The sequence below is a fragment of the Balaenoptera physalus genome, assembly GCF_965194825.1.
Source record: "Balaenoptera physalus genome assembly, chromosome: 17".
In the NCBI taxonomy this organism is placed as follows: Eukaryota; Metazoa; Chordata; class Mammalia; order Artiodactyla; family Balaenopteridae; genus Balaenoptera; species Balaenoptera physalus.
In genome coordinates this window covers 75,749,756-75,777,026 of record NC_138895.1, presented here as the reverse complement: position 1 = coordinate 75,777,026, position 27,271 = coordinate 75,749,756, and the positions used below count along the sequence as shown (strand labels likewise).

Sequence of the window (27,271 nt, the reverse complement as noted above, 5' to 3'; positions counted from 1 at the left end):
TTCTGGCTTGCTGAGTTTCTGCCTAAAGATCAGCTGTTAACCTTATGGGGATTCCCTTGTATGTTATTTGTTGCTTTTCCCTTGCTGCTTTTAATATTGTTTCTTTGTATTTAATTTTTGATAGTTTGATTAATATGTGTCTTGGCATGTTTATCCTTGGATTTATCCTGTATAGGACTCTCTGCACTTCCTGGGCTTGATTGACTATTTCCTTTCCCATATTAGGGAAGTTTTCAACTATAATCTCTTCCAATATTTTCTCAGTCCCTTTTTTTTTCTCTTCTTCTTCTGGGACCCCTATAATTCGAATGTTGGTGTGTTTAATGCTGTCCCAGAGGTCTCTGAGACTGTCCTCAATTCTTTTCATTCTTTTTTCTCTGTTCTGCTCTGCAGTAGTTATTTCCACCATTTTATCTTCCAGGTCACTTAGCCATTCTTCTGCTCAGTTATTCTGCTATTGATTCCTTCTAGAGAATTTTTAATTTCATTTACTGTGTTGTTCATGATTGTTTGTTTGCTCTTTTGTTCTTCTAGTTCTTTGTTAAACATTTCTTGTATTTTCTCTATTCTATATCCAAGACTTTGGATCATCTTTACTATCATAACTCTGAATTATTTTTCAGGTAGACTGCCTATTTCCTCTTCATTTGTTTGGTCTGGTGGGTTTTTACCTTGCTCCTTCATCTGCTGTGTATTTCTCCATCTTCTTATTTTGCTTAACTTACTGTGTTTGGGGTCTCCTTTTTGCAGGCTGCAGGTTCATAGTTCCCATTGTTTTTGGTGTCTGCCCCCAGTGGCTAAGGTTGGTTCAGTGGGTTGTGTAGGCTTCCTGGTGGAGGGGACTGGTGCTTGTGTTCTGGTGGATGACGCTGGATCATGTCTTTCTGGTGGGCAGGACTGCGTCCGGTGGTGTGTTTTAGGGTGTCTGTGACCTTATTATGATTTTAGGCAGCCTCTCTGCTAACGGGTGGGGTTGTGTTCCTGTCTTGCTAGTTGTTTGGCGTAGGGTGTCCAGCACTGTAGCTTGCTGGTTGTTGAGTGGAGCTGGGTCTTAGCGTTGAGATGGAGAGCTCTGGGCGAGCTCTTGCCGTTTGATATTACGTGGAGCCGGGAGGTCTCTGGTGGACCAATGTCCTGAACTCAGCTCTCCCACCTCAGAGGCTCAGGCCTGACACCTGGCCGGAGCACCAAGACCCTGTCAGCTGCACAGCTCAGAAGAAAAGGGAGGGGAAAAAAGAAAGAAAGAGAAAAATAAAATAAAATAGTTATTTAAATTAAAAATGTTTTAATTATTACAAATGAAAAAATTAAAAAGTAGTAAAAAAAAAAGAGACAGAAAGAAGAGAGCAACCAAACCAAAAAACAAGTCCACCAATGATAACAAGCACTAAAAACTATACTAAAGAAAAAACCAAACAAAAAATGGACAGACAGAACCCTAGGACAAAAGCAAAGCTATACAGACAAAATCACACAAAGAAGCATACACATACACACTCACAAAAAGAGAAAAAGCAAAATATATATATATTAAAAAAAGGAAGAGAGCAACCAAATCAATAAAAATATCTACCAATGATAATATGCTCTAAATACTAAACTAAAATAAACATAAAACCAGAAACAAATTAGATGCAGAAAGCAAACCCCAAGTCTACAGTTGCTCCCAAAATCCACCTCCTCAATTTGGGATGATTCATGTCTATTCAGGTATTCCACAGATGCAGGTACATCAAGGTGACTGTGGAGATTTAATCCGCTGCTCCTGAGGCTGCTGGGAAAGACTTCCCTTTCTCTTCTTTGTTCGCACATCTCCCGGGGTTCAGCTTTGGATTTGGCCCCGCCTCTGTGTGTAGGTCACTCTCAGGCTTTTTTTGTGCCCAGACAGGATGGGGTTAAAGGAGCAACTGATTCACTGAGGCTGGAGGGAGGGAGGGGTATGGAATGTGGGGCAAGCCTGCAGTGGCAGAGGCTGGTGTGATGTTGCACCAGCCTCAGGCACATCTTGTGTTCTCCCGGGGAAGTTGTCCCTGGATCACGGGAGCCTGGCAGTGGCGGGCTGCACCTGCTCCCGGGAGGGGCGGTGTGGAGAGTGACCTGTGCTCGCACACAGGCTTCTTGGTGGCGGCAGCAGCAGCCTTAGCGTCTCATATGCTTATGTATATGTATTGTGTGTATGTACGTGTGTGCTGTGTATATATATGTGGTGTGTATATGTGTGTACATATGTATATGTGTATGTGTGTTTGTGCGTGTGCTTGCTTGCAGATGTGTAGATATGCATCAGTATGTGAGCACCTATGTGTCTATACTTGTGTGTGCATGTGTATGTTTGTGCATATATATGTGTGTGTGTTAAGGATTTGAAGCATGCCTTGGTGATCCCTACAATTCTAAATTCAGTCACTGGAGTTAGTGCACAGACAGTTGGTGACCTTGTAAGACATACTGGGGCTTCATCCCTCAGGCAATGGGAAGTCGCTGACACTTGAAGTGAGGAAGTGTCATGTTCTGATCTGGGTTGAGGAAGGTAACCATGGAGATGGATAACTGTCTCTCCAGTTGACTCTGGATGAGAGAAATCAGAGGCCAAGGGGAAGGAAACTGGCTGGGAGATATTTTTGTAACAGTCCAGTAAAGAGAACTAAGGACCTGAAATAGAGCAGTAGCTGTGAAATAGGAAAAGATTATAATCCTCCAAAGCTGAGACCCCGAGTCCCCCAAGACACCATATGTGACACAGAAGTTTAAATTAAATCAAATATTTATCATTATAGTAAACTTACCTTATCAATTGGTAATACTCTAAGTATTTTGGACAGGGTTCCACTTTATTAAAGATAGAGTTTGTTGCTGGATGTGATCACAGCAATGGTTCCTTGAAAGAGTGACTATAGCACCATGAGATGACTTAAAGGGAACGTACTGAGTGACCTTGACCTGCAGTCAGCAGACATAACCTGGTTCCTGCTTCTTCCCATTATTAGGTGTGTGGCTGTGGATGAATGTGACTTAACTGCTCAGAGCCTACATGGCCTCTTCTGTGAAAAGGGAATCATAAGATCCCAAATTCAGAGTGTTCTTTTGAAAATTTAAGTAGATAGCATGCATGTTATCACCCTAGAAACATTTTTAATAGAATCTTGCAATTAGGGGTGAGACTGGACACTGGAAAATTTGACTCATTTAAGTTACAGAAAGCTATTCATTTCTTAGGGCTTCTATTCTAGTAAAATAATAATAACAATAACTAGGGTTTAATGAACACCTACTATATGCCATCAACTGAGATAAGGGTTTTACGTACATTAGCTCATTTAGTCCTGATAACAATCCTGGGAGTTAGGCAGGGGTGGAGAGTAAAATATTGAACAACTAGTATGGCTAAAGCCTGGACTAATCAGAATAGGCCAGGGAAGCCAATCAGAATGGATATTAACCAAAAACAACCAGTATAGCTATATGGGTACATCCTGACTAAGCTCTGGAATTAGGCTCCTACTTTACCAATGAGGAAACTGGAGCTTACGGAGTTTGGGTAATTGCCCGAAATCACACAGCTAGTCGGTGGCAGAATAAGGGCACCAATCCAGAACCATGTGACGCCAAAGCCATTGGTCTTAACAACTATGGCATCCTACCTCCTAGCTCCAGATTTCTGCAGTTGTTTCTGATGCCTGAAATCTGCTATTGATACCCAAAGGATCAAAGTATAGCCTAGGAGGTCTCACATACATCCTTAATAAGTTAGCAGAACTGACATTGAGAGGGAAGAAAAGTCAGTAAACTTCTGACAGTAACAAGATCATAAGCCTTAATCAAGCCTCTTAGTAAATTTATTCCATCAAAAAAAAAATACTTGATTTTAGAAACATGATATTAGCTAGATGAATGGCAAAAGAAAAGTGATTGAATATAACTTTATTTCTAATAAAGCATTTAATAGCATCTCATGGCTGTCTGTTCATAAAATTTAATTAATTAAAATAGGCTTAGATAATAGTTCCATTACGTAGATTGAAAAGTGGCTCCAGGTGGCTCCTCTTCACACGCCCTGGCTCTATTTTGGAAAGACTTGATAGCTGAGGAGACACTAGAGCGGACGGTGGGCTGTGTTATATGCAGTATCTTTATTAATAATCTCCAAAGGCTCCCTTGATGAATCTTAATGAAAATTACAGAGCCCGGTCTTTTCAGCACAGTTGCTAAAAAGGCATGGAATGACACCAGAATGTCAAGCAGGAACTGGCTTGTCCCTGATGGTTAATTGGAACAAAGGTCTTAATCCTTGTGACGGGGTTGCCCTGCCAAGCAACATGGCAGGACCAAGAATGAAAAGCAGGAGTTATTTTGCTTTCCTCACTGGAGGCAAGAGTGCCCAAGCCCCCTGCATGCCTCGTGGCATCTGTTCCTCCTTCTTTCTCCCTCCTGTAGTTCTTTTTTGTTCTTTGTCTCCCTCTCTCCCTTGCTTCTCTCTCTCTCTCTTTTTCCTCCTCAAACCCCCTTTCTCACCTTGCTCTGAAAAGTCACTGACAACAGCATCCATAAGGCTGCACTTCTCTTTGAAATGCATCAGAGTTTTCTTTCACATGAACAAGTATTCTTTTTGCAAAATTATTTACAACAGTGAAGACTGGAACTATCTGGTAACAATAGCTGATAAAGCTTATGTTGATTGAATGCTCACCATGTGCCAGACACTATACTAAATAACCTTCCTGACTCGCCTCACCTAATCCTGACCACAGCTCTGAGAGGAAAATACTGTTACTTTCCCCAATTTTCAGACGAAGAACTTGAAACTCTGATAGGATAGATAACTTCTGGCCAATGACACGCAGCCTAAGCAGCAGGGCAAAGACCCTGAGGCATGCTCATCTGACTCCCTAAATGTCTAAAGGCAGGGAAATGGTTAGATAAAGTTTTGCATATTACAAAATAGGGAAATGGGTAACCGTTAAGTACCATGATTTACATTAATATTCAATGGCATGAGAAAATGCTTGTGAGTTTAAAGAAGTACGCATTGCAGAATACGAACACACACGCACACACCATTTAGGGCAACCTTAGTTTTTTAAAAATCTACTTTTACAGAGAGAGAAAGACATAGAGCTCAGTGTGGGAAATGGGTGGCTGGATTACTTCTCTCGCTTTTCTCTCATGCAGTCCACACTGTTTCTGAACAGGAATCCTGCTCCAGGTTTTCCCATTACCTTTCCACCCCCAGAAGCAGGAGGGTGGTGCTGAAGGGAGTGCAAGGAGCAGGAAAGTGTCCAAAGAGCTCTCAGCTTGCAGTCCGGCATTGTGAGGGCCGATCAGGACCCATTACTTCCTGACCTTGAGCGAGTGACTTAACCTCTCTCTGCTCCAGCCTCCTTAGCTGTAAAATGGGGGGAAACCATCCTAATGCAATCTCCATAAATACAGGAACTGATTTTCTGATTTGTCTGTTTGGTTCCCTGCTTATATCTGCAGAGAACTTCAAGAGATGCTTGTTGAATAAATGAACAAATGAGATAAATGGACTGTACATGTAGCATAGGGTGAGAATGAAATTAGATCTTTTATGAAGATAAAAGGCCAACACAGAAGAGATAATAGTTACATCTTAACTCTCTTGGAGCCTCAGTTGCCTCATCTGTAAAATGGAAATTTATAATGCTGATAGGTATCTACCTATCAGAACTGTTGTGGGCATCAGAATGAAGTACTTTGTGAAACTGCAACTTCCATGCTAGGATAAGACACGGTAGCTTTCCAACTTTTTAGAAGCGGGTGGGCCCCATGGTTTGTAAAGCAGGCTGACTCTGAAGTCCAGTAAAGGCTATAGGATAGATCATGATTGAAGGCAAATTCGGGCTCCATGGCCACCATGTTGGCAGCTCCCACCCCAACAGTGAGTGACCCCTGAGGTACCCTCAGTGAACTCTGGAATCTACAGAAGGGAGCTTGCTATAAGTCTGCTGACTTTTGGAATTAGCTGGCAGAGACTGTGTCATCCATCTATTGGGCAGAGCCAGATCAAACCCCAGTGGTTCATGTACCCCTAAGCATGGCTTCTTTTTCAAAATAAACCATTCAGGGTAGAAGAAATGGACCACTACATTTAGGCTCACACACCTGGGATGAAATTCCAGCTATTCCACCTCTATATGTGTGACCTAAAGAAAGGAACTTCTTGGAACTCAGCTTCCTAATTTGTAAAATGGTACTGGTAATGGTACCCAGGGTTATTGTAAAGACAAGACTTGACACTTGCACAGAACACCCTGCACAGTGACCTTAGTTGACCTCCATAACTAACTCCCTTGTTTTTCCATTTTTCCCAGAGTGTCCAAGGGCACTGTTTCATCTAGGGAGCTGAGGACCAATCACTCAGTTCTTACTACACTGTAAATTAGTTCATCCTTTTTGAACCAATGTATGTCTAGGAACTGCCCAGTTGGTATATGAAATGGGTTGGTTGAAGCTATTTAGATGTAAATAGAGCAAATGCAGGTACAATTTTAGCAGGAAAGGGTAGTGTGATCAATTCATATTTTTTTTTTGGTCTGATTCAACCTGTATATAGTTGTATACTTACAAATTGTTAATTTTGTTAATTACTAACAAAAATTAGTAGTAGCCACTATTTTTGAGTGTTCAAACTGCACCAGGTTAAGTGCTTTATATACATGATTTTGTAAACTATCCTAACAACTCTGCAAAAATCTAGTTCTCTTTCCCATTGCACCTAAGAAAACTGGGACTCAGAGACTAATGCAACTAGCATGAGGCCCACAGGTAGTAAGTTGAGATACCTAACTTCACATCCAGGCCTGCTTTAATGCAGACCCCATGCCCCTTGGTGGTGTTGAGAGTCACTTGCTTTGAGAAGCCCATATCATTCCCATTTTACAGAGGGGAATTTACTTCCTTTGCTCCAGTTTCCACAGCCAACAAGGGGTAGATGCAGCATTAGAACTCCAGTCTCTGCTCCCAAAGCTGAGGAGTTGGAATTACTTCACCCACAGTACCAATCTGCTACTCTGCTGAAGTTTGTCTCTCTACTCATCCATTTATTTAACGGGTGGAGAAAGTCTAATCTACAGATCAATGATGGCTGTCATTTCTCCAGCACCATCGATGGATTGGTTAAGTGGCTAAAAAATGAACCATTTGAAGCATTTCAACTGAAAGAACATTTCTAAGGTTCTTCATCTTCTATCATATACCAAACACTCATCTTTAATAGTTCAATTAAAGGAAATGACATCTTCGCTCTTATGCTGGTAAACTGTTGCATTATTGGTACCCAGCTTGATCTAGAGCTACAAAAAATAATAATAACTATTAAGTGGAGTCTTTATTTAAAAGAAATCTTAGCTAGAAGCCCTCCATGAAAACAGATGAGAGCAAAGCTGCTTTAATTGAAAGGGGAAGATGTAGAGGGTCTCCCCACTCCCCAACTGGCAGGGCCAAACACACCTCCATGTTTCCCCTGGGACTCTTAGAAGCATCTTGGGACAACAAGGGGCTATAGAGCAAGAAAGGTTTTGAGCTTTGTCCATGAATTCAACAAATACTTCTGAGCACTATGTGCTAAGCCGCTGTGCTAAGTGTGGGCATGTGGAAATGAAAGATGGTACGCCTGCCCTCCAGAAGCTCAGAGTTTGTGGAGAAAAAAGCAGGTGCAGATGTTTATAAGGCAAGTGATCTATAGGCATTTTTTTTTCTTTACTTGGCGACTGATGAGGCACAGCAAAACATCGGTGGGGCTCTACTTTGGAAAAATTGAACAGGACCTGTAACTCAGAGCAGAATTCCCTCCATTTTAGCTTCAAGAATGCTCAAAGGCCCCCTCCCCCCTCAAGAACTGATCTTGAAACACATGGAATGTGTTTGTAGTTCCATGCAACCGCTGGGTAGCCTTTCCAAAGAGGATCGCTGTCTGTAAATTATTCATTACTTCTCCGTAATTTCATTCTTCTCTTTTATTAAGTCAAATCCCAGACACAACAAAAAGAAAAACAGTGCAGTGAAAAAGTTTGTCTTCTTATGATTTTTGTTTTGTAGAAGAAAATAAAAAATCTAAATGTCTTTTCATTAAGATGTTCCAGTGCATTCCCTGTATCATGTTAATTGCCTAATGTCATTAGCATGGTGTGCTGTTTAATAGACCCTCACAATTAGTTGGCAAAGCACTTTAACATCCATTATCTCCTTTGGGGCTCACAAAAGCTCTGTAAGTGAAACAATCAGCTAGAGCTTTATTCTACAACCATTGAAACTCTGGATAAGATTAAGCTATTTGCCCAGAATCACACACCACATACAGTGTCTACGTTGCAAGGAGTATGAGGTTTAAAAAACAGCAGCCCCAGTTTAGTCTTAGAATCATGCTTACCAGCTATGTGGCCACAAGAAAATAGGTTAACTTTCCTGCAGTTCCTTCATATGTGATAAGCAACCAAGTAGTCCTTAGTATGTGCCAGAGACTATTCTCAACTCTCTGCATATCTTTATTCACTTAACCCTGACAATGCTATTATCGCTCCCATTTTATAGACAGACGTTAAGTAACATGCCTAAGGTCATGCAGCTAGTAAGTGGCAGAGCAAAATATAAACTCAGGTAGTCTGGCACTAGAGTCCATATTACACCCTCTACTATAGTGATGCTCATATAATGAGAATGATGTAGATTGGGAATGATGATTGTACCAGTCAGGATGGTCCTGGTTATGCTGACGTAACAAACATCCCCCCAAATCTCAGTGGCTTAAAACAGCAAAGATTCAGTTTTCACTCACGTTTCCTGTCCATTGTGAGATGGTTGAGGGAATGGCAAGGTACCACTCTACATAATCCTCATTCAGGAGCCGTGGTTAAGAAGGCCTCATCACCAAGTGTCCTCGACTGAGGCTGGACACAGAAAAAAAAGAAAAATCAAAGGAGTGTGGTTGATCAGGCTTTTAAAACTTCTGCCCAGAAATGACCCATATCACTTCTCACATTTTATTGGCTAAAAATAACATGAAATATATAGGAAAGTATAATCCTAATATGTGTTTGGATTTTGCGGTACAAGACATGGTGAACAGCACAGATGCCCTGCCTCATAGAAACTCAATGAGAAAGCATCAGAAACTAAAATGCTCTTCTCAAGTGCTCGATGCTATTTCTCCTCTTGCTTTATTGAATTTTTCAAATGGCCTCTACTGTTTTCATCATCAGTGGATGAAGGGTTTGTGTATAAAAACTGCATACACATACAGGGTTTTTTGTTTACTTCTTCCTCCTTCTCCTCCTCCTTTTTTAAAAAAATTCTTATTTTATACTGGATTATAATTGATTTACAATGTTGTGTTAGTTTCAGGTGTACAGCAAAGTGATTCAGTTACACATATACATGTATCTATTCTTTTTCAGATTCTTTTCCCATATAGGTTATTACAGAATATTAAGTAGAAGTCCCTGTGCTATACAGTAGGTCCTTGTCGGTTATCTATTTTAAATATAGTAGTGTGTATATGTCAATCCCAAACTCCCATGCAGTTTTTAACTTAAAAGTTAAAGTTAAAACAATGGCCCAGAAACTAGAATCCTCACCAGGGACAAGAACTGTCTCACCCTTTAGCTACAAGCATTCTTTCTAATGTCCGTGGCTGCCTTCCTAATATCTAATTTATTTCAATATTTCTGTATTCACAACCCACTAACACTTTATTGTTTAAATAAATGTATTATCTTATAACTTGTTAAGAACAGGGAATACAAAGATACAATTTGTACATGGAATCATTCATTTATTCTTTAAAAAAAAGCCCAACTATATGTGAGGCGTTCTCTAGGCTGTAAGAGATACAAGGATAACTCAGACAGGAATATTGCCTTCCAGGAGTTTATACTCTTTATCAAAATGCTCAGAGATGTGGGAACATGAATAGTGACTCCCCATCCACTCAGCCATCCATTCTTCCATTCAATAAACATTGATTGAGTGTCGCCATGTTCCAAACATGGTACCATGTTAGGAGGGATGGATGGCACTGAGCCATGCAAAGTCTGTACCGTAAATTAGTTTAGAATCTAGTAGAGGAGACAGATGATTACAATGCAGTATCCCACTTATTGTTCACGTGGGATGCAATAGGAACACTGGGAAAGGCACATAATCCAGATTTCAACTGAAGGAGGGAACGGACATTCCAGACTGAGGGAGCATCCTGGGCCCCGGGTTCAGGCAGTGACATGTAGTTTGGATGGCTGGAGTCCAGTGTGTGCATGAGAAATGGGGTTAATAAGGAAGACACAGGACAGATCATGAAGGATTTTATGTGCCAGGCTAGGAATTTTCCATTTTATCATTTTTTTTTAAACATCTTTGTTAGAGTATAATTGCTTTACAATGGTGTGTCAGTTTCTGCTTTGTAACAAAGTGAATCAGTTATACATATACATATGTCCCCATATCTCTTCCCTCTTGCATCTCCCTCCCTCCCACCCTCCCTATCCCACCCCTCTAGGTGGTCACAAAGCACCAAGCTGATCTCTCTGTGCTATGCGGCTGCTTCCCACTACCTATCTATTTTACGTTTGGTAGTGTATATATGTCCATGCCACTCTCTCACTTTGTCCCAGCTTACCCTTCCCCCTCCCCGTATCCTCAAGTCCATTCACTAGTAGGTCTGCATCTTTATTCCCATCTTGCCCCTAGGTTCTTCTGACCATTTTCTTTTTTTTTAGATTCCATATATATGTGTTAGCATGCAGTATTTGTTTTTCTCTTTCTGACTTACTTCACTCTGTATGACAGTCCCTAGGTCCATCCACCTCACTACAAATAACTCAGTTTCGTTCCTTTTTATGGCTGAGTAATATTCCATTGTATATATGTGCCACATCTTCTTTATCCATTCATCTGTTGATGGACACTTAGGTTGCTTCCATGTCCTGGCTATTGTACATAGAGCTGCAATGAACATTTTGGTACATGACTCTTCTTGAATTATGGTTTTCTCAGGGTATATGCCCAGGAGTGGGATTGCTGGGTCGTATGGTAGTTCTATTTTTAGTTTTTTAAGGAACCTCCATACTGTTCTCCACAGTGGCTGTATTTACATTCCCACCAACAGTGCAAGAGGGTTCCCTTTTCTCCACAGCCTCTCCAGCACTTACTGTTTGTAGATTTTTTGATGATGGTCATTCTGACTGGTGTGAGATGATATCTCATTGTAGTTTTGATTTGCATTTCTCTAATGACTAATGATGTTGAGCATTCTTTCATGTGTTTGTTGGCAATCTGTATATCTTCTTTGGAGAAATGTCTATTTAGGTCTTCTGCCCATTTTTGGATTGGGTTGTTTGTTTTTTTGATATTGAGCTGCATGAGTTGCTTGTATGTTTTGGAGATTAATCCTTGGTCAGTTGCTTCATTTGCAACTATTTTCTCCCATTCTGACGGTTTTCCATTTTATCTTACAGGTCAGTGGTTTCTGAGTATTTTGATCCCCCATCTTTATCAAAAATGCTTATAATGACTTATAAACTGTATTATTATCTATTCTATCATTATATTCGCACATTTAAAACATATACTATAAAACATACATGAAATATGGATTGTTAAGGATAATGATGAAATAAATATACTTTTAAATATTTTAAATTTAATTATAGTGCAGAAATCTTTCTGCTCTCACCATTTTTTAGTGAGAGCAGTGGGTTTCACCATAACTGATTTTATTTTAATCTTAATAGTTTATGATGCAGAAATGCAAAGGTGAGGTTTCAAATTCAATTTATTTCTGTATCTGGCTCTAGTGACCATCAGATTTATGGTCATTTATGCCAAAGTTTTATACATCTTGTCATACATTTTCTTCTTCTCTGATGTCTGTGCGTTGTTCATACAAGCTCATTAGAGGGCAGTAGATTTTTTATATTTTTTAACAAATGGGTTCAAACTCCACCAAAACTCTTCATTTGGAAAATTTTAAAATAGATTACTGCAAGGGAGCAACATTTGCCACCCCAAAATGTGTCTCTTTGGCATGAGGATTATTTTAGGCTGGTGGTTTTTAAGAAACAAAAGGCTCAGGAAGAACGTTTACCTGCTCCCCCTTAACTGCCTAAAAGAATTTAGATTGGCTGTATCCCAGGAAGAGAGCTATCCTCAGAGCCACAACAAGGAATATGAGCTAAACTTAGCAAGGGGGGGGAACTTAGCAAGGAGGCCTGTTTGATCAAACCCCTCTCTGTATCCCGTTGTCTCTGCAAAGCATGGCAAACATTTGTTTACCAAACTTTTCTTTCCCATCTTCCTGTAAATTGCTTTCCTCCCCTTTGAAGTCCCAAACCCTTGTCCCCTTCTCCTTCTCTCAGCATAGAAGCCTCCATTCCCTGACTTGTCCTGGGGTCTCATTTTTCTTAGGAGGTCCTGTATGCATGTAATTAAATTCAGTTTTCTCCTGTTAATCTGTCTCATGTCAATTTAATTCTTAGACCAGTCAGAGGAAAATTGTTTTCCTCCCTGACATTAGTCAATATGCACCTCTGAGAATTTTGATAGTTGACATAACTTAAGTTTGACAACCAAGTTCCCGAAGAGATAGAGACATTTCCAAACTTCCATTTTCAAAATTCTCTCTTCAGACCATGAATTTCTTATGAAAAGCAGTTACTTTCTCACTCCTTCTTAAACCATCCTCTTCAGTTTGGATAAACAAATTATGCAAGTTTGGTTTCTTCCAAATATTTGGATATTAATAGCAACCTATTATCACAGAAAAGTTAGAGAGTTTGGAACACTTGCTTTCATGTCAAAGAAAAAGGGATAAATCATCTTTATTTTTTTATATTAATTTAATTTTTATTGAGGTATAGTTGATTTACAGTATTATATTTCAGGTGTACAGCATAGTTATTCAGTATTTTCGCAGATTATACTCCATTAAAAGTTATTACAAGATAATGGCGATGGGACTTCCCTGGCGGCACAGTGGTTAAGACTCCGCGCTCCCAATGCAGGGTGCCGGGGTTCGATCCCTGGTCAGGGAACTAGTTCTCACACGCATGCCGCAACTAAGAGTTCGCATGCCACAACTAAGGAGTCCATGTGCCTCAACTAAGGAGCCGGTGAGCCGCAACTAAGGAGCCCGCCTGCTGCAACTAAGACCCAGCACAACCAAATAAATAAATAAATAAATATAATGGCTATAATTCCCTGTGCTATACAACATATCCTTGTTGCTTATCTATTTTGTACATAGTAGTTAAATTAAAAAGCTATGTTGATCATATAAGCTGCCTTAAAGATAAATCATCTTTAAATTTGACAACTCCTTTAACTATTTTGAAGTAAAATAACCACTGGGTTGGTATGTGGCAATGAAGATTTTTCTAGTTCTTCTATTTCAAAGTGTTACAGTCTACCATTTGAATTTCTTTCTACCTAAACGACATCCTTTAACTCTTAAACTAAAATTGTTTGAAATATTTTGAAAATGAAGAAGGAATGCGTGCGCCCAGAGGAAACTCCTGATGGTAGAAATCTTCCTCTTTTCTCAAGATGCCTCCCCCATGCTTACAGTCAGAGGTCAGTCTGACACAGACCCTGTAAGGTGGCTAAAGTCAACCCATATATCAATTTTTGGTAAAGATAAAACACGAAAGCTATGGATGGAAGTTGTATCATTGTCTTCCTGCTTCCCAACCGCTGACCCAGCTCAGCCCTGGGATGTGAGCACAGTACTCCAGAGACCGCTGCTCTAAGGAGTCAGGAGGTCAGGAAAGAGTTTTAGACAAGGCAGTGATGGAGTGACAAGGTCACTTTTGTGTTTGTGATAGCCGTGTAGAACATGGTAGAACATGAGCTGGAAGGTGGTCAGGCTGAGTCAGGGACCCCAGACTGAAGCCTGATGGTGGCCTGAAGTAGAGTGTTGGTATGAGGAATGGAGAGACGGAAATGGAATAAAAATTAAAATATTTAGGTTGGAAATGGAGTGTGCAATGAAGTGCAGAATCTATAATCTATCCCAGGTTTGTACAGTAGTGAGTAGAGAGAGAGATTGATGCCATTCCCTGAGACAGAAGTTATATAGAATGAGCAGGTTTGGGGGAGAAGGGTGATAAGGGCCCTTAAACGTTCAGACAAAAGACTAGTAGAGTTTGGAGGAGGAAGGGTATCTTTCTGTTATCAGGAAATCCAAGAAGGCTTCATGGAAGAGGTGGCATATGAATGGACAGGAGTTGAACTTATGGAGTAGGCAAGACCCAGGCTGCCACCCAGGCCAAGGGTGCCTACACTGGCCTTTTTACATGTGTCTCTGCATTCACCTATGTCAACAGGTATGTGCGGTCAAGGACGAAGCATGATGTTGACATGCGGATTGGAATCCATTCGGGCTCAGTGCTATGTGGCGTGTTGGGTCTACGGAAGTGGCAGTTTGATGTCTGGTCTTGGGATGTGGATATTGCAAACAAACTTGAATCTGGAGGAATCCCTGGGTAAGCCAAAGCAAAACCCTCTTCTTGCTTAACGCTTATCATTTGCTCACTTTGTGACAGTGGGTTTCCCATGTGCAGAATTCAGAAGTATGTGTCTAAGAAGCAATTATTTTGGAGGTGACAGAACATTAAAACATCATGCAAATATTGGCCCCAAAACTTTAGTGACATTTGTCATAGGCAATGAGGACGGTGAGATGACACTCTGGCGTTCAGGACCTAGCCCTTCAAAGCGTTGGTTTTCAGATTTGATTTTACATTGGAACCAGAAGAGGAACATTTTTCAAGTCCTGGTGTTCCAGACCCCAGACCAGTTCATGTAAAGCAAAATCTGTGCAGAATCTATTTTAAGTTCTTAAAGCAATTCTCATGGGCAGCCAGGGTTAAGACTTACAGACCTGCTATATGACCTTACCCTTCCTTTGAAAACTCAGACATATCTCTGAACTTTCCATGATTTGAAATTGTTTAGCTTTTTATTTTTTTGCTTTTTAAATGTCTGTTATTTCCCCTTCCTATCAATCACTATTTGTAGGAAGCAAACTCAGCTTACTTTTCCTTTCAATGAGCGAGATAGCCCCCAATTCTAAACACGTCTTGAGTAGTGCTAAATACCATGAGTACATCATATCATTTGATCTCACAACACCCCACGTAGTAAATCGTGGCTTCCTTGTTTTAATGGGGAGACTGAGGCTCGAAGAAATTAAATCTGTCACATAAACGCAGCTATTAAGTGCCTCACTACCCATCACTGTCTTCCATTGTTAATCTATCAGTCCAGTTTGTTCAAGATTGTCCTTTTATTATGACTCTCCAGTGCCTCTGTGTCCCCAGTGCCTAGCGTGATGTAGAGAACCTAGGAAGAAGGGAGGGAGGCGTCCAACGCCACGGCATAACGATTGATAGTCTGTAACCCGCAGTCATGAAGAGTCCATACGTGGTTTGTTAAACCATCAATAGCTACGCCCCACCCTCAGAGCTTCTGATCGCTGTGCCTGGGATGGGAACCGAGAATATGCCTCCCTGACAAGTTCCCAGGTGATGCAGACGCTGCTGGCCTTGGTACCTCATTTTGAGGACCACTGTTCTCAACCTTTAGTGAGATGAAACAACGTCTATAAAGTCCTTCACTCAGGAAATAGCTGTGGTTGTAGTAATGACCCTATGATGTAGCTGTAGGGTCTTGGAAAGACTCTGAAAGTGAATGTTTTTGTCTCAATCCAGCACTGCCACCTACCACTGATGGGACTTTGGTCTAGTTACTTACTCACTGCCTCTGAGCCAGTTTCACTGTCAGAAAAGTGAGGGGGAAAAAAACGCTTTATCACCTATAGTTGTTGGAAGGTTGGAAATTATATGAGATGATGCACGGAACGAAGCACATAGAATACATTTGGCTACAAAGTAACATTTAGACAAAACAAGTGTTGCCCGACTGTTAGATCTTATTTACTATCATGACTATTATTAGTGTATCCTGGCATTTAAAAGTATCAGAAAGTGTCAGATTTACCTGACATTCAATATATGAGAATATTGTCTGAGAACTGACTCATTTCCTTAGAGGGAAATGTAATCCCCAGACTCTCAGCTGCAAATGCATTACTCCAAAGCTCAAGGTAGGAGCAAGGATAAAAATGAACACCTAAAATCCAGTTTCTATCAAAGCATTTAAATATTGATTAGAACTTCAGCAGTAGGGTCAGGAATAAGTAACGGCAAGGATGTCTTTCACTATGGAAAACATAATATTGATTTAGGATATGCAAATATTAGTCCCCCGAGCGTTGACAGCAGAATAATAAAATGTAGAATCTAGAGAAAATACCAAATGGGGTGGTATTTAACTTGATTATTTTAAAAGAAAATCAGCCATTAGACTTTACAAAACACGTCCAGGAGTTTCATTTTGCCTGGGAGAAAAAGACAGCTTTCAAGCACCCAGCTCTGAGCTTGATCTGAGAAAGACTGGGACATCTATTTGTTTCATGGAAGGTCAAACATCTTTTCTATTCTCCTAGGTCAACACTACGGAGTTCCTACGTATTAACAAAATTTATCATGAGAATATCTTGTAATTAGCACTTTTCTCAGGAGAGCTCAAAACATCTTTCACATGCTTTTATTTTTGATACAGGCGTACCTTAGAGATATTGCAGATTGGGTTCCAGACCACCACAATAGAGCAAATATTGCAGTAAAGCGAGTCACACGAATTTTTGGTTTCCCAGTGTATATAAGTTATGTTAACATTATACCATAGTCTATTACGTGTGCAATAACATTATGTCTAAAGAAACCAATGTATGTACCTCAATTAAAAAATACTTTATTGCTAAAAAATGCTAACCATCATCTGAGCCTTCAGTGAGTTGTAATCTTTTTGCAACAGTAACATCGAAAATCACTGATCACAGATCACCATAGCAAATATAATGAAAAAGTCTGAAATATTTTGAGAATTACCAAAATGTGACACAGGGACATGAAGTGAACAAACGCTCTTGGAAAGACAGACTTGCTCAACTTAGGGTTGCCACAGACCTTCAATTTGGAAAAAATGAAGTATCTGTGCATTACAAAAAAGGGAAGCACAATAAAACGAGGCATGCCTGTATCTTACCTCACTTTTGAAATCAATGACTATATACAGGGATACTTATTTGGAAAGCATGCAGAATGTGCCTTAAATGAGCAGAAATGCATTGTTTGTAGTTTCTGTTTCTTTACATGTCCTTTGCAGTGGATTATTCTCTCTGTAAGCAAGAACTTAGCAGGATGGGTAAGGGGGGTAACGAGGGGAAGTAGAGGCAGCACTGAAGAAAATGCATTTGGAAACATCACTTTAAAAAAAATTGTTTCCTTGGATATATTGTTTCTAGAATCCAGAAGCCAAGCAAAGTCTTAAGTAGCTACCTTATTCATTCATTCATTCGTTTAAAAGAGCACTGAAGTCAGCCTAGGGAAATGAATTTGTGCTGAATCAGGGAGTAGGAAATTGTTGTGTGGAAAACATGGCGTGAGCATTCTAGGCAGGAAGAATGGCTTGTTCCGAGTTTAGTAGGTGTGAAGTAGCACCTTGAATTTGACGACATGCCAATTACTTGATTCGCTGGAGAGAGTGTCAGAAAATGAGGCTTGAAGTCGCAGGGCCCAGAGAGTGGAGGTCTTAGAGACCTTGTTCAGAATTTAGAGTGTACCTTATAAGCCTTGAGGAGGCATGGAACAAACAACAGAAATAAGATAATGGCATTTTTGAAAATAATCCTAATAATTTAAGGGTTTGTTCTTGTAGCATGTGCAGTGTACCATGCACTGTTTTAACTACTTTACACGAATCAACTCTTAAAATACTCACGAAGACCCTAAAAAATGGGTACTATTATTTTTCCCATTGTTATGGGTGAGATAACAGACTCATAGAAAGCTTAAATAACTTGCACAAGATCTCTCAGCTAGCAAGTGGCAGAGCTAGGGTTTCAATCCAGGGAATCTGGCCAAAGCATCCATGCTTGTAAACACCAAGCTAGTCTACCCAGACCACAGTGCAGCACGATAAGTAGTCTGATTGAGTTAGGCAGTTATGAGAACAGAAGAACTCTTGCCCAGAAGGATTTACCATGTGACATTCCCACAATTCACGTCTGATCTTTAAGGCTCTTGATGTCATCTGTTGTTTTGCTAAAAAAGAAATGTGAATCTTGAACCATGATGGCTGATATGAGTCTCTTACCTTGTGAGTGAGCTAGCCAGCTGCCAGCCTGCACGTATCCACAGCTGTGTTCTCTTCTGCTTTCCATATACACATTACAGGGGAAATTGCATCTTACAGTGGTTTTCCTAAAGGACCCTCCATGTAGCCCTGTGGACTTGTAAGACCTGCCTTTGTTCTTAAGAAGATTATAGACAAGTTGAAGAAATAAGGCACAAATATGTGAAAATTGAAAAGATAGGAAAAGTTCCAAAACACTAAGCACTACATTTGCATGGTGATAGGACAAGAATTGCCGTTGAGTTCAGAAACATTTATGGAACTTGTTTTTCCAAAATAATCAACATGACTGAAAAAAAATCACTGATTCTTAAAAGTTGCTGGGATCAGGCTGACAGTCAGAAGAAAAGCCAAAGGAAGTGCTTAAATGTGGCTCAGTGGGGCTGCGATTTATCAGAGGCTACAGCGACCCCTAAGGGTGAGGTTGGTGATAGATACCTGCTCATTGATTTATGCTTATACTTTTGTTTTCTTTTATTCTTTCTCCTTTTTCAGGGGAATAGATACTGTCCTTGAGGACGCGTCCTCACAGCACCCATGCACAGCCCTGATGCTGGGTTTGCACAGGACCGAAAACAGAGATGGCCTTTGCAAGCCACGTCAGGTGTATAACAACCTATGCTTTGTCCACACAGGAGGATTCACATTTCCAAAGCCACGCTGGACTGCCTCAATGGTGACTATAATGTGGAAGAGGGTCATGGTAAAGAGAGGAACGAATTCTTGAGGAAGCATAACATAGAGACCTATTTAATTAAGCAGCCTGAGGAGAGTCTGCTGTCTTTGCCTGAAGACATCGTCAAGGAGTCTGTGAGCTCCTCAGACAGGAGCAACAGTGGGGCGACATTCACAGAAGGATCCTGGAGCCCCGAACTGCCCTTTGATAACATAGTGGGGAAACAGAACGTAAGTCCTGGCTTCCTTCTTCTGGTTTGCTGTGAATGCATGCGCACCTCCAACCCAGTTGCCTCAGAGAAGACCAGTTCTTCTTTAACCCTTTCTCTGCTGAGTGCCTTAATCATAATTGATCACATGTATCACCTCAGGACAGAATTAACCTATGTATGCCATTTCAGGAAATGCCAGAAATACCAGAAGGTTCCCACCACTCTCTCCTTTTTTTTTTTTTTTTGACCTAGCTAAAAATAAATGTCATGTGAAGCTGAATTATAATTTTACCAAAATTAATTACTCATGTTGGAAAAGATAAACCTCATGTTATTAAACTAACAACAAAGGGGGAAGGTCAAGTCTATGCGAATGCAATTTTTTTAGGCAGTTGGCCGGCTAGGAGTACCGAGGTGCCCTCTGAAATTTAAAATCAGGAGGGCATTGTTCATTTGGAAATATAAAAGCTGCAAGCGAGGTAAGGATGAGGGCATTCAAGAGTAGTAAGCAATTTCAAAGCCACCCACATAATGCTATGCTTATGTAGTGTGAATTTGCATCTTCCATGAGGGATAAAGCAACAAAGTCAGTACATCAGGTGTAAGTTATCAATCATCAAATTATTTTTAAAAGTATATCTTCAAATACCAGAATCACACTAAACCCAATGAGCTGCTCTGACACTGAGAGGCACCAGAGAACTGAAGTTGATCAAGGGAGAACCAAAGTGGATTCAGAGATGCTCCCCTCTCCAGAATGCTTGTTCAGAGCATGGGCAAAATCACCTGCTCTAACAGGTTTTCCCTTCCCTTCCCTTAGGCCAGGCACATATAGTTGAACTCATGTAAGTTGTGTAACTTCATTGTACTTTTTTAAAGAAACTAACCCAAAAAAGCCACTATATAAGACTTGTAAACAGCTCTGACATTCTCCCGAGCCAAGGAAAAGCTGAGAGTACTATGAAATAAATAGACCAAATTGATAGTGTCTGGAGCTTTATGAAGACATATATGTGTTCATTGTTCTAATCCACAGACCTGAACATTTCTCATTAACTTGTCATTAAGAAAAATCTGTCTGCTTAAAGACATTTAAAATGGAAAAGGTTAAAATGCTGAAAGTCTTGCCTCTTTATTCAGCATTTGAAAGATTGATGGGGCGCTCTGAGGCCAGGTTAACCTCGGTTTCCTTCCAGCTCTATGTGAAGGAGCAAAGGATCAGTGCATGGACCCCATTCACTGGACAAACATGCAGGTTCAACCCTTGAACCCAGCCTGCATGCTTTACAAGAGTCTGCCTTTAGGTCTTTAATATTCTTTTGTGAGGTTTACTTTCCCCCAAAATTATTATGCCTACACAAGTCATCACTGATTTCAACACCTACCTCTTTCCATCCCTGAATTGGTATGCATGGTACAATTGGCTATTACAGAATATTACAGTCTTAAATACTTCCTGGAGTTGGTGCATGCCCAGCTGAAAGTACCCTCTGTTTCCTCTGCCTATTGTTAGCTTGAGCCTGAATGCTGCTTATTTTAAAAAGATGCATGCCTCACCCTGAACACTTCAATAATTCTGCATAAAGTTTTCTCTCTTGGTTTTTTGTTTTTCTTTTTCTTTTTGGTCTTTCCTTTTGAAAAACTCTGTCCGTTTAAGCTGATTGTGGAAATGGGGATAATTCCTAATTGTTCTAATCTCAGTGTGTACCTATCCTTGCTACTAGGAATTGAGAACCCAGAAGAGAGGTAGAGATGCTTGGTTTTAATTCATGATTGATTGATCTGGTAGAATTATATAGGAATACTGGAAATATTTATCTGCTGATTTCCTAAAGATATTTACTGATGTCATCAAATAGTTTTTATGAAAGATGTCATTATTAGTCAAAGATTATTATTCTTGGTGTTTAACCATACCATATATTTCTTACGATGCCTGAGTTTTGCCTGTATTTGCCATCTTCAACATGAATAATCGCAATTTTTTTTGATGTCTTCAGACTTAAGAGCCAATGAATGTACGCTGATATTCATAAATAACCAAGTGGCACTAACAACATTTTGGAAATGATTGAGTCAATTAAAATGGTCACAAGCATCAGAATTGCACTTATGCTTAGCTCTGGAAGTCAGTGAGCCATATGTGCAATTCAGAGACATAATGCGTGCCTGGAAGAGATCAAAACTGGTCTGGCTGAGCCTGTGCTCTGCCAAGACACCCAGTCAATACCACAGAAAGCCCAGACCATCTGAGTGTTTGCATAACACAGATAAAACATACTAATGCTTCATTGGGGATTTGCTAGCTAAATTGGCCAGATGTTTTAGTTTCTATTGATTCACAAAGTATGCTTTGAAATATTTTTAATGACATTGGTATGTCATGCCATAATCTGTGCTATATAGACAGCAGATGTTCGGATAGTTGCATTCTCATGTATTCATTCATTCAATAAAGATTAATTGAGCATCTGGTACATGCCAACTACTGCTAGTAATAAAAGAGAAGGAGGGACAGAGGAAAGAAACACTTTAAAGTCAGCCGGTAGTGTATATGCTTCATGAAGACAGGAATTGTATCTGTTTCCCTTATCACTATTTAGTCCATAATTAGAACAATACCTGGTAAGTAACAGGACTTGCTTGCAGTTTGCTGAATGAATTAATTAAATGATAGATGTGGGTGGTACAGGAGAAGACCCAGTCAAGTTTGACTTCCAGGTTTTTTGCTTGGATGTGACTGGTTAGATGGTAGAACTGCCCACTGAAATAAAAAAATAGTGGAATGGAAGGAGATTGGGTGAGAAACACTAAGAATTTACTTCAGGACGTGTTAAACTTGAAATGCCTAGGAGAGGTCCAGGGAGAGATATCCAAAAGGCTATTGAACACACACTTCTGAAGCTCAGGCAGGAGAAAACTATGCAAGGGATGTGAGTCTGGCAGCATTGGAGTGCTAGATGAAGCCATGAGAATGAAAGAGATAACTGCAAGGAATATGTAAAATAAAACACTAAGAAGGTACAAGACAGACCTACAGGAACACCAGATGGGGGTGAAAGAGAGTCAGGATCCCACGACAGAGTCAGATAGGCAGCAAAGGGACCAGAAGAGGATTAGGCCGTGTGGTATCACGGGAGCCCACAGAGCAGAGCATTTTGAGAAGAGCAGGATGATCAACACTGCCAAATGTAGCCAAGAGGCGCAGTAAGATGCAGACTGGAAACTGCCGGTGGGAAGTGGATGGGAAAACATCATTGGCAAGAGACAGATTTGACGCAGTGGTGAAGTCAGAAGCCAAACTGTCCCAGCTGATAAGCGAGAGCTCTGGATTTCCAGGAACCCCAACTCTATCCCAGTCCCCTCTCTGCTGCCCATTTCAGGAGTCCGTCCGTGGTTTGCAGGAGCAAGAGAAGTCACTTAGCATTATTTCTGGCCCCTATGTGAGTCTCGTTCCAGTCCCTGTCTATGCCCGAAGATAATCTCTTGTTTTTGATGTTGTGCATCTTCCCAGCCCTTATAATCTGTGTCCAGTTAAGCTAAAATTGTTGGTTCAACCCACTCTTGGACACCCTGAGCACTTAGGTTTTGCATCCCTGACTCCTGACATGGGCCAGTGTTCTGCCCACTGGTTTGGTATCCTGGATCCCTGAATCCTGGCTCTGATACCCGTGAGCCTTCCTATGCTCTGAGCCTCTGAGTGGGATGAAATTAAGAAAACTAGAAGGCAAGAGGCTTATGATCACAGGTGGACTATTGAAATGTAAGGTTACAAAAGGAGAAGTAGGTAGTTGAAGTACACCAAAAGTGAACATTTTTGACATGGGGGAGGATGTCCAAGGCTAAGTTGTTGGAATGAGTCATCAAAATGGTCATTGAATCTCTCAAAATAAAGATAAAATTTGAGATGAAAATGAAGACTTAAGAAAAGGGTCCTCAGATGAAAGATTGTATTTTCCCCTTCTGGTTGCATGCTGCATCTAAAATCTATTTGTAGGCTTGAGCCCTGGTTCGTTCAATTATTTAACAGGTGTTAGTATTCTAGATGCTGAGGATTGAGTAATGAGAGGACAGACTTGGTCCCTGTCCTCCACGAGTTACATTTTAAGGGAGTGGAGAATGCAGACAATTAACCAAAACACGAAAGTTCTGAGAAGGAAATATAGATGAATATATGACTAGTGGGCAGATAGAATTACTGCAGATAGGGTCATCAAGAGACCTCTGAAAATGTGACTTGAGTGCCGAAAGGACCCTGCATTTGAATAATCAGGAAAAGAGCATTATAGATAGAGGAAACGGCTAGTGCAAAGGCCCTGGGGTGGGAAAAATTTGGTATGTTAGAGCAAAAAGGCCCAAGTGGCTAGAGCATAGTGAGTAGGGAAAGAAGGAATACAAGATGAAGTTAAAGGAGACAGACATTGATCTTGAAAACCTAGTTGACTTTGGATTTTATTCTAAGGGAAGTGATAGAAATATTTTAAGCTGGCCAGTGACATGATCGGATTTAGATGTTTAAAAGATCACTTTAGCTGCCTGTGGAGAATGGATTGTAGGGACCAAGAATGGACTCCTTAGACAAACAGCATCTTTACTTATGATTTACAAGAGGATACCAAAGGGTGAAGCTTTTATGTCGCTATAAAGGCTATTGTGTAAGGATATGAATCATTTTAACTTGATTTTTATGACAAGTGATAATGCCAAGAGAGGTGGAGCCACTCTTTTAGAAGCAAACCCCCTTTTAGAGCCTGAGTGCTGTCCCTCATATACTGAGAAATCATCACCATTGTCCCATCCATCCCTTTCACATTGATCACGGCATCAGAACCCAGGCATTTTTCTATTACTCCTCCAGACCTTTTAAAAGAATCACCCGGGGGAAAGTACACATTTGGTACTTCCGTTTTCTATATTAGTTGTTTCTGCAGAGTAGACTGACTTTGGTCATTATTGTTATCATGAAGTTCATATGTGCACCGTGAAGGTTGAAAACACAAAAGAAATTTCTGTACAGGCAAACCTCAGAGATATTGCAGGTCTGGTGCAGACCACCACCATAAAGCAAATATCACAATAAAGCAAGTCACACCGATTTTTTGGTTTCCCAGTGCATATAAGTTATATTAACACTACACTGTAGTCTATTAAGTGTGCAACAGCATTATATCTAAGAAAACAATGTACGCAACTGTAATTAAAAAACACTTCATTGCTAAAAAATGCTAACCATCATCTGAGCTTTCAGCAAGTCATAATAGTAACATCACTGATCACTGATCACAGATCACATAACAAATATAACTATCATGAAAAAGTTTGAAATATTGTGAGAATTACCAAAATCTGACACAGACATACCAAGTAAGCAAATACTGCTTTTAAAAATGGCACCAATAGACTTGCTTGATGCAGGGTTGCCACAAACCTTCAATTTGTAAAGCTCACAGTATCTGCAAAGCGCAATAAAGTGAAGCGTGATAAAACAAGGTATGCCTGTGTTCTGCACAACAAGACAGAAAGCAAATATGTTTCATTGCCAGGAATATAGATAAATATCCACAGCATCATTAACGCTAATAGAAGTAGAGAGCTTGGGGCCAGGTACCATGTTGGGAGCATTGCTCATATTCTTTGCATTTCATTCTCACATCAACCTTACTGGGTAAGTGTGACATGCCTGTTTTACAAGTGACAAAATTGTGATTTGAGAGATCAGTTAATTCCCTGAAGGATATACAGTGAATGAACAACAGAACTGGAATTAGAACCCAGTTATGTCTGACTCCAAAAAACCACATACTCTCCATCAGGCTGCATTGCCTCCCCTTTTGGTCCTGAAGATATATGCCGGGTTTCTACCTACTACCTTGTTTCCCGGTCAGTTGGTATTAAAAGGTTGTGTGCGTGTGTGTGCATGTGTGTATTCACCCTCTGAAGCTAGGTCACTCTCTCAACAGGGATATTTAGAAATTTTCTGTGAAAGCTCCAGGAAAGGACCAGCTTCTCCTCCAGGTGGCGTTAGCATACCCCGAACATCTCATACCCTGAGTGTCCTGATGTGATCATTGTTTGCATGGAAAGGGCTAAGCAGGGCAGTCGCCCATGTCTACCTAGGAATAAAACAATCATTTGATTTAGTCACACTTAAGACTGGAGAATGTTGACACCAGAAGAAAAGGAAATGTGTAGGGAGTGGGGCTGGCCATGGTGGAAAGCAGGATGTAAGAACATATTTATGTTACTATGTTTTTGTCAGTCCCAGCTGGGACTTTTCTTAGATCCTGTTTTCTGTATCCACTGGAAGAAAAAATTCTCATCTGATTGCCTTGCTGATCAAAACCGTGTTGACCTGATGCTGAGAGCCGTTTCCTCAGAGTAAAGCAGTTAGTCCTGTAAGCTGTGAGTCTCATGATCTTGGGGCAAATCTCTGCAGGACCCAAAATTTGCCCATATGATAGTGGGAAGGGCCACAATGGAAACCCAAGAGAACTGAGTTATGGCCCTGATTTCTCCACTTACTATTGCAAGGCCTTAGGGAACCACGTCTTCCCTTCAAACCTCAGTGTTCCTATCTGTACAATGGCAGAACTGGACTGGATGATTCCATCACTTCCTTTCAGCCCCAACATTGCCCATTCAGTTTCTCAGCCTCAGACACATGCTGGGAGTCTGTGGCTACCCTGGTGAGTTACCTACACTTCGGAATCCTGCCACCCAAAGCCCAGAGACCCAAATAATTCCCTGGAAAGTAATGGGGATATCCAGTTTACAATTTTCCTAGTATAACAATTTAGCATAACTGTCATCCTAATGAACTGTCTTAAAATATTAATACCAAATCAGAAGCAAGAGTTAAAGCAAAAAAAATTATTAAGGTAAAAATCTCACCTTCCTAGGGGATGAAATTTGCCCTTTCTCTCAGCATTCTGGATAACTGCATTTTGCACCAAACCAAACATCATTATAAAATAAACATCATCACATTTTGCTGTCTTTCAGAGTCCTGTTTTCAACATGATCATTATGTTCTCCTGTTGAGAAATATTGATCATTAGGGTTTGATTTCTTTCCTCCTGTTTCTGTCCCTAAAGGTGGGATACAAACTAAGGGGCTGACCCCTTCCTTTTTGCATATAAAAGCCCAGAAGACAACCCTCTTAATTCAAACTTATTTTACTTTTATCATTTGACTTGGGCAAGTCAGTCCCCCCAAGATGTTCGTTTGTTCCCTCATTCATTCAGCCACTGATTATTCAACTACTTAATGAACCACAATTTGCCAAGCATTGTGCTGGGTGCTGAGGCTGATGGGAAGACGCAGAAGGAGGTCCAAGCTGTCAAGGAGTTCACAGTCCGGTGGTATTAATAACAGGGCACCAGGCTCCGTGGACATCGCGGTCTTTCTAGCAGGACCGAATATGGATCCCAGGTAATCAGGGAAGACCTTCCCAAGGAAATGACTGTTAAGCTGAGATCTACAGACAAGCAGGAGTGAGGTCAACGATGAGGGAACACGACCCCAGGAGGAGGGAAACATTAAGGCCACCATCTCAGCCTGGGTTTCTGCTCAAGACCAAACCACATGCTTCTCTTTCCCCTCAGAGAACTCGGACCTGAAATTTCTACCCCTAAAAATGCCTGAAATGCTGGCTATTGGTCTTGAAGAGGAAGCTGTGTTTTCAGAGTTTGCTGCTTCAGTGATAAGCTGCTGAGTATCTAATTGTCCGTGTTCAGTCTTGATATACAGGAAATCACAGGCAAATTTTTGTCCATGGGTAATTTCTTTTGAACCATTCTAACATCAGACAAAGCTCTGATGTTCATTGGGTGGGACATCTGTAGGCTTTGGGGGTAAAGACCATGAAGGACTCAGGACATTTCCCTGAAGTCCATCTGCACTCTTCCGGTAACGTGGCTTTTACAGACAACAGAACTCCCCAGGCTGCTTTTAGCCCTGACTCTGAAGACAGCAGCTGAGTTCAGCCAGGAAGAGTCATTAGAGGGACCTGGTTTTTCACTCTCTTCAGAAAGGCAGATGGATTTGAAGCCTTCCAGAGAGCGTTGAGTGGATTAAGTAGGCAATTTGATCCATTAACTTTGACGCATCATCCCCCC

General features: G+C 40.7%; 1 protein-coding gene across 3 annotated transcripts in view; it reads left to right on the top strand.

Moving 5' to 3' along the window:
* The window catches only part of ADCY8 (adenylate cyclase 8), a 228,962-nt gene that overhangs the window by 100,608 nt on the left and 101,083 nt on the right, over nucleotides 1–27,271 (top strand). For all 3 annotated transcript variants that reach the window (XM_082434066.1, XM_082434065.1, XM_082434064.1), the window contains exons 6-7: nucleotides 14,334–14,492; nucleotides 18,903–19,173. In XM_082434066.1, the coding sequence (XP_082290192.1) occupies nucleotides 14,334–14,492; nucleotides 18,903–19,173 (430 nt within the window). The remainder of the gene's footprint in view (nucleotides 1–14,333; nucleotides 14,493–18,902; nucleotides 19,174–27,271) is intronic.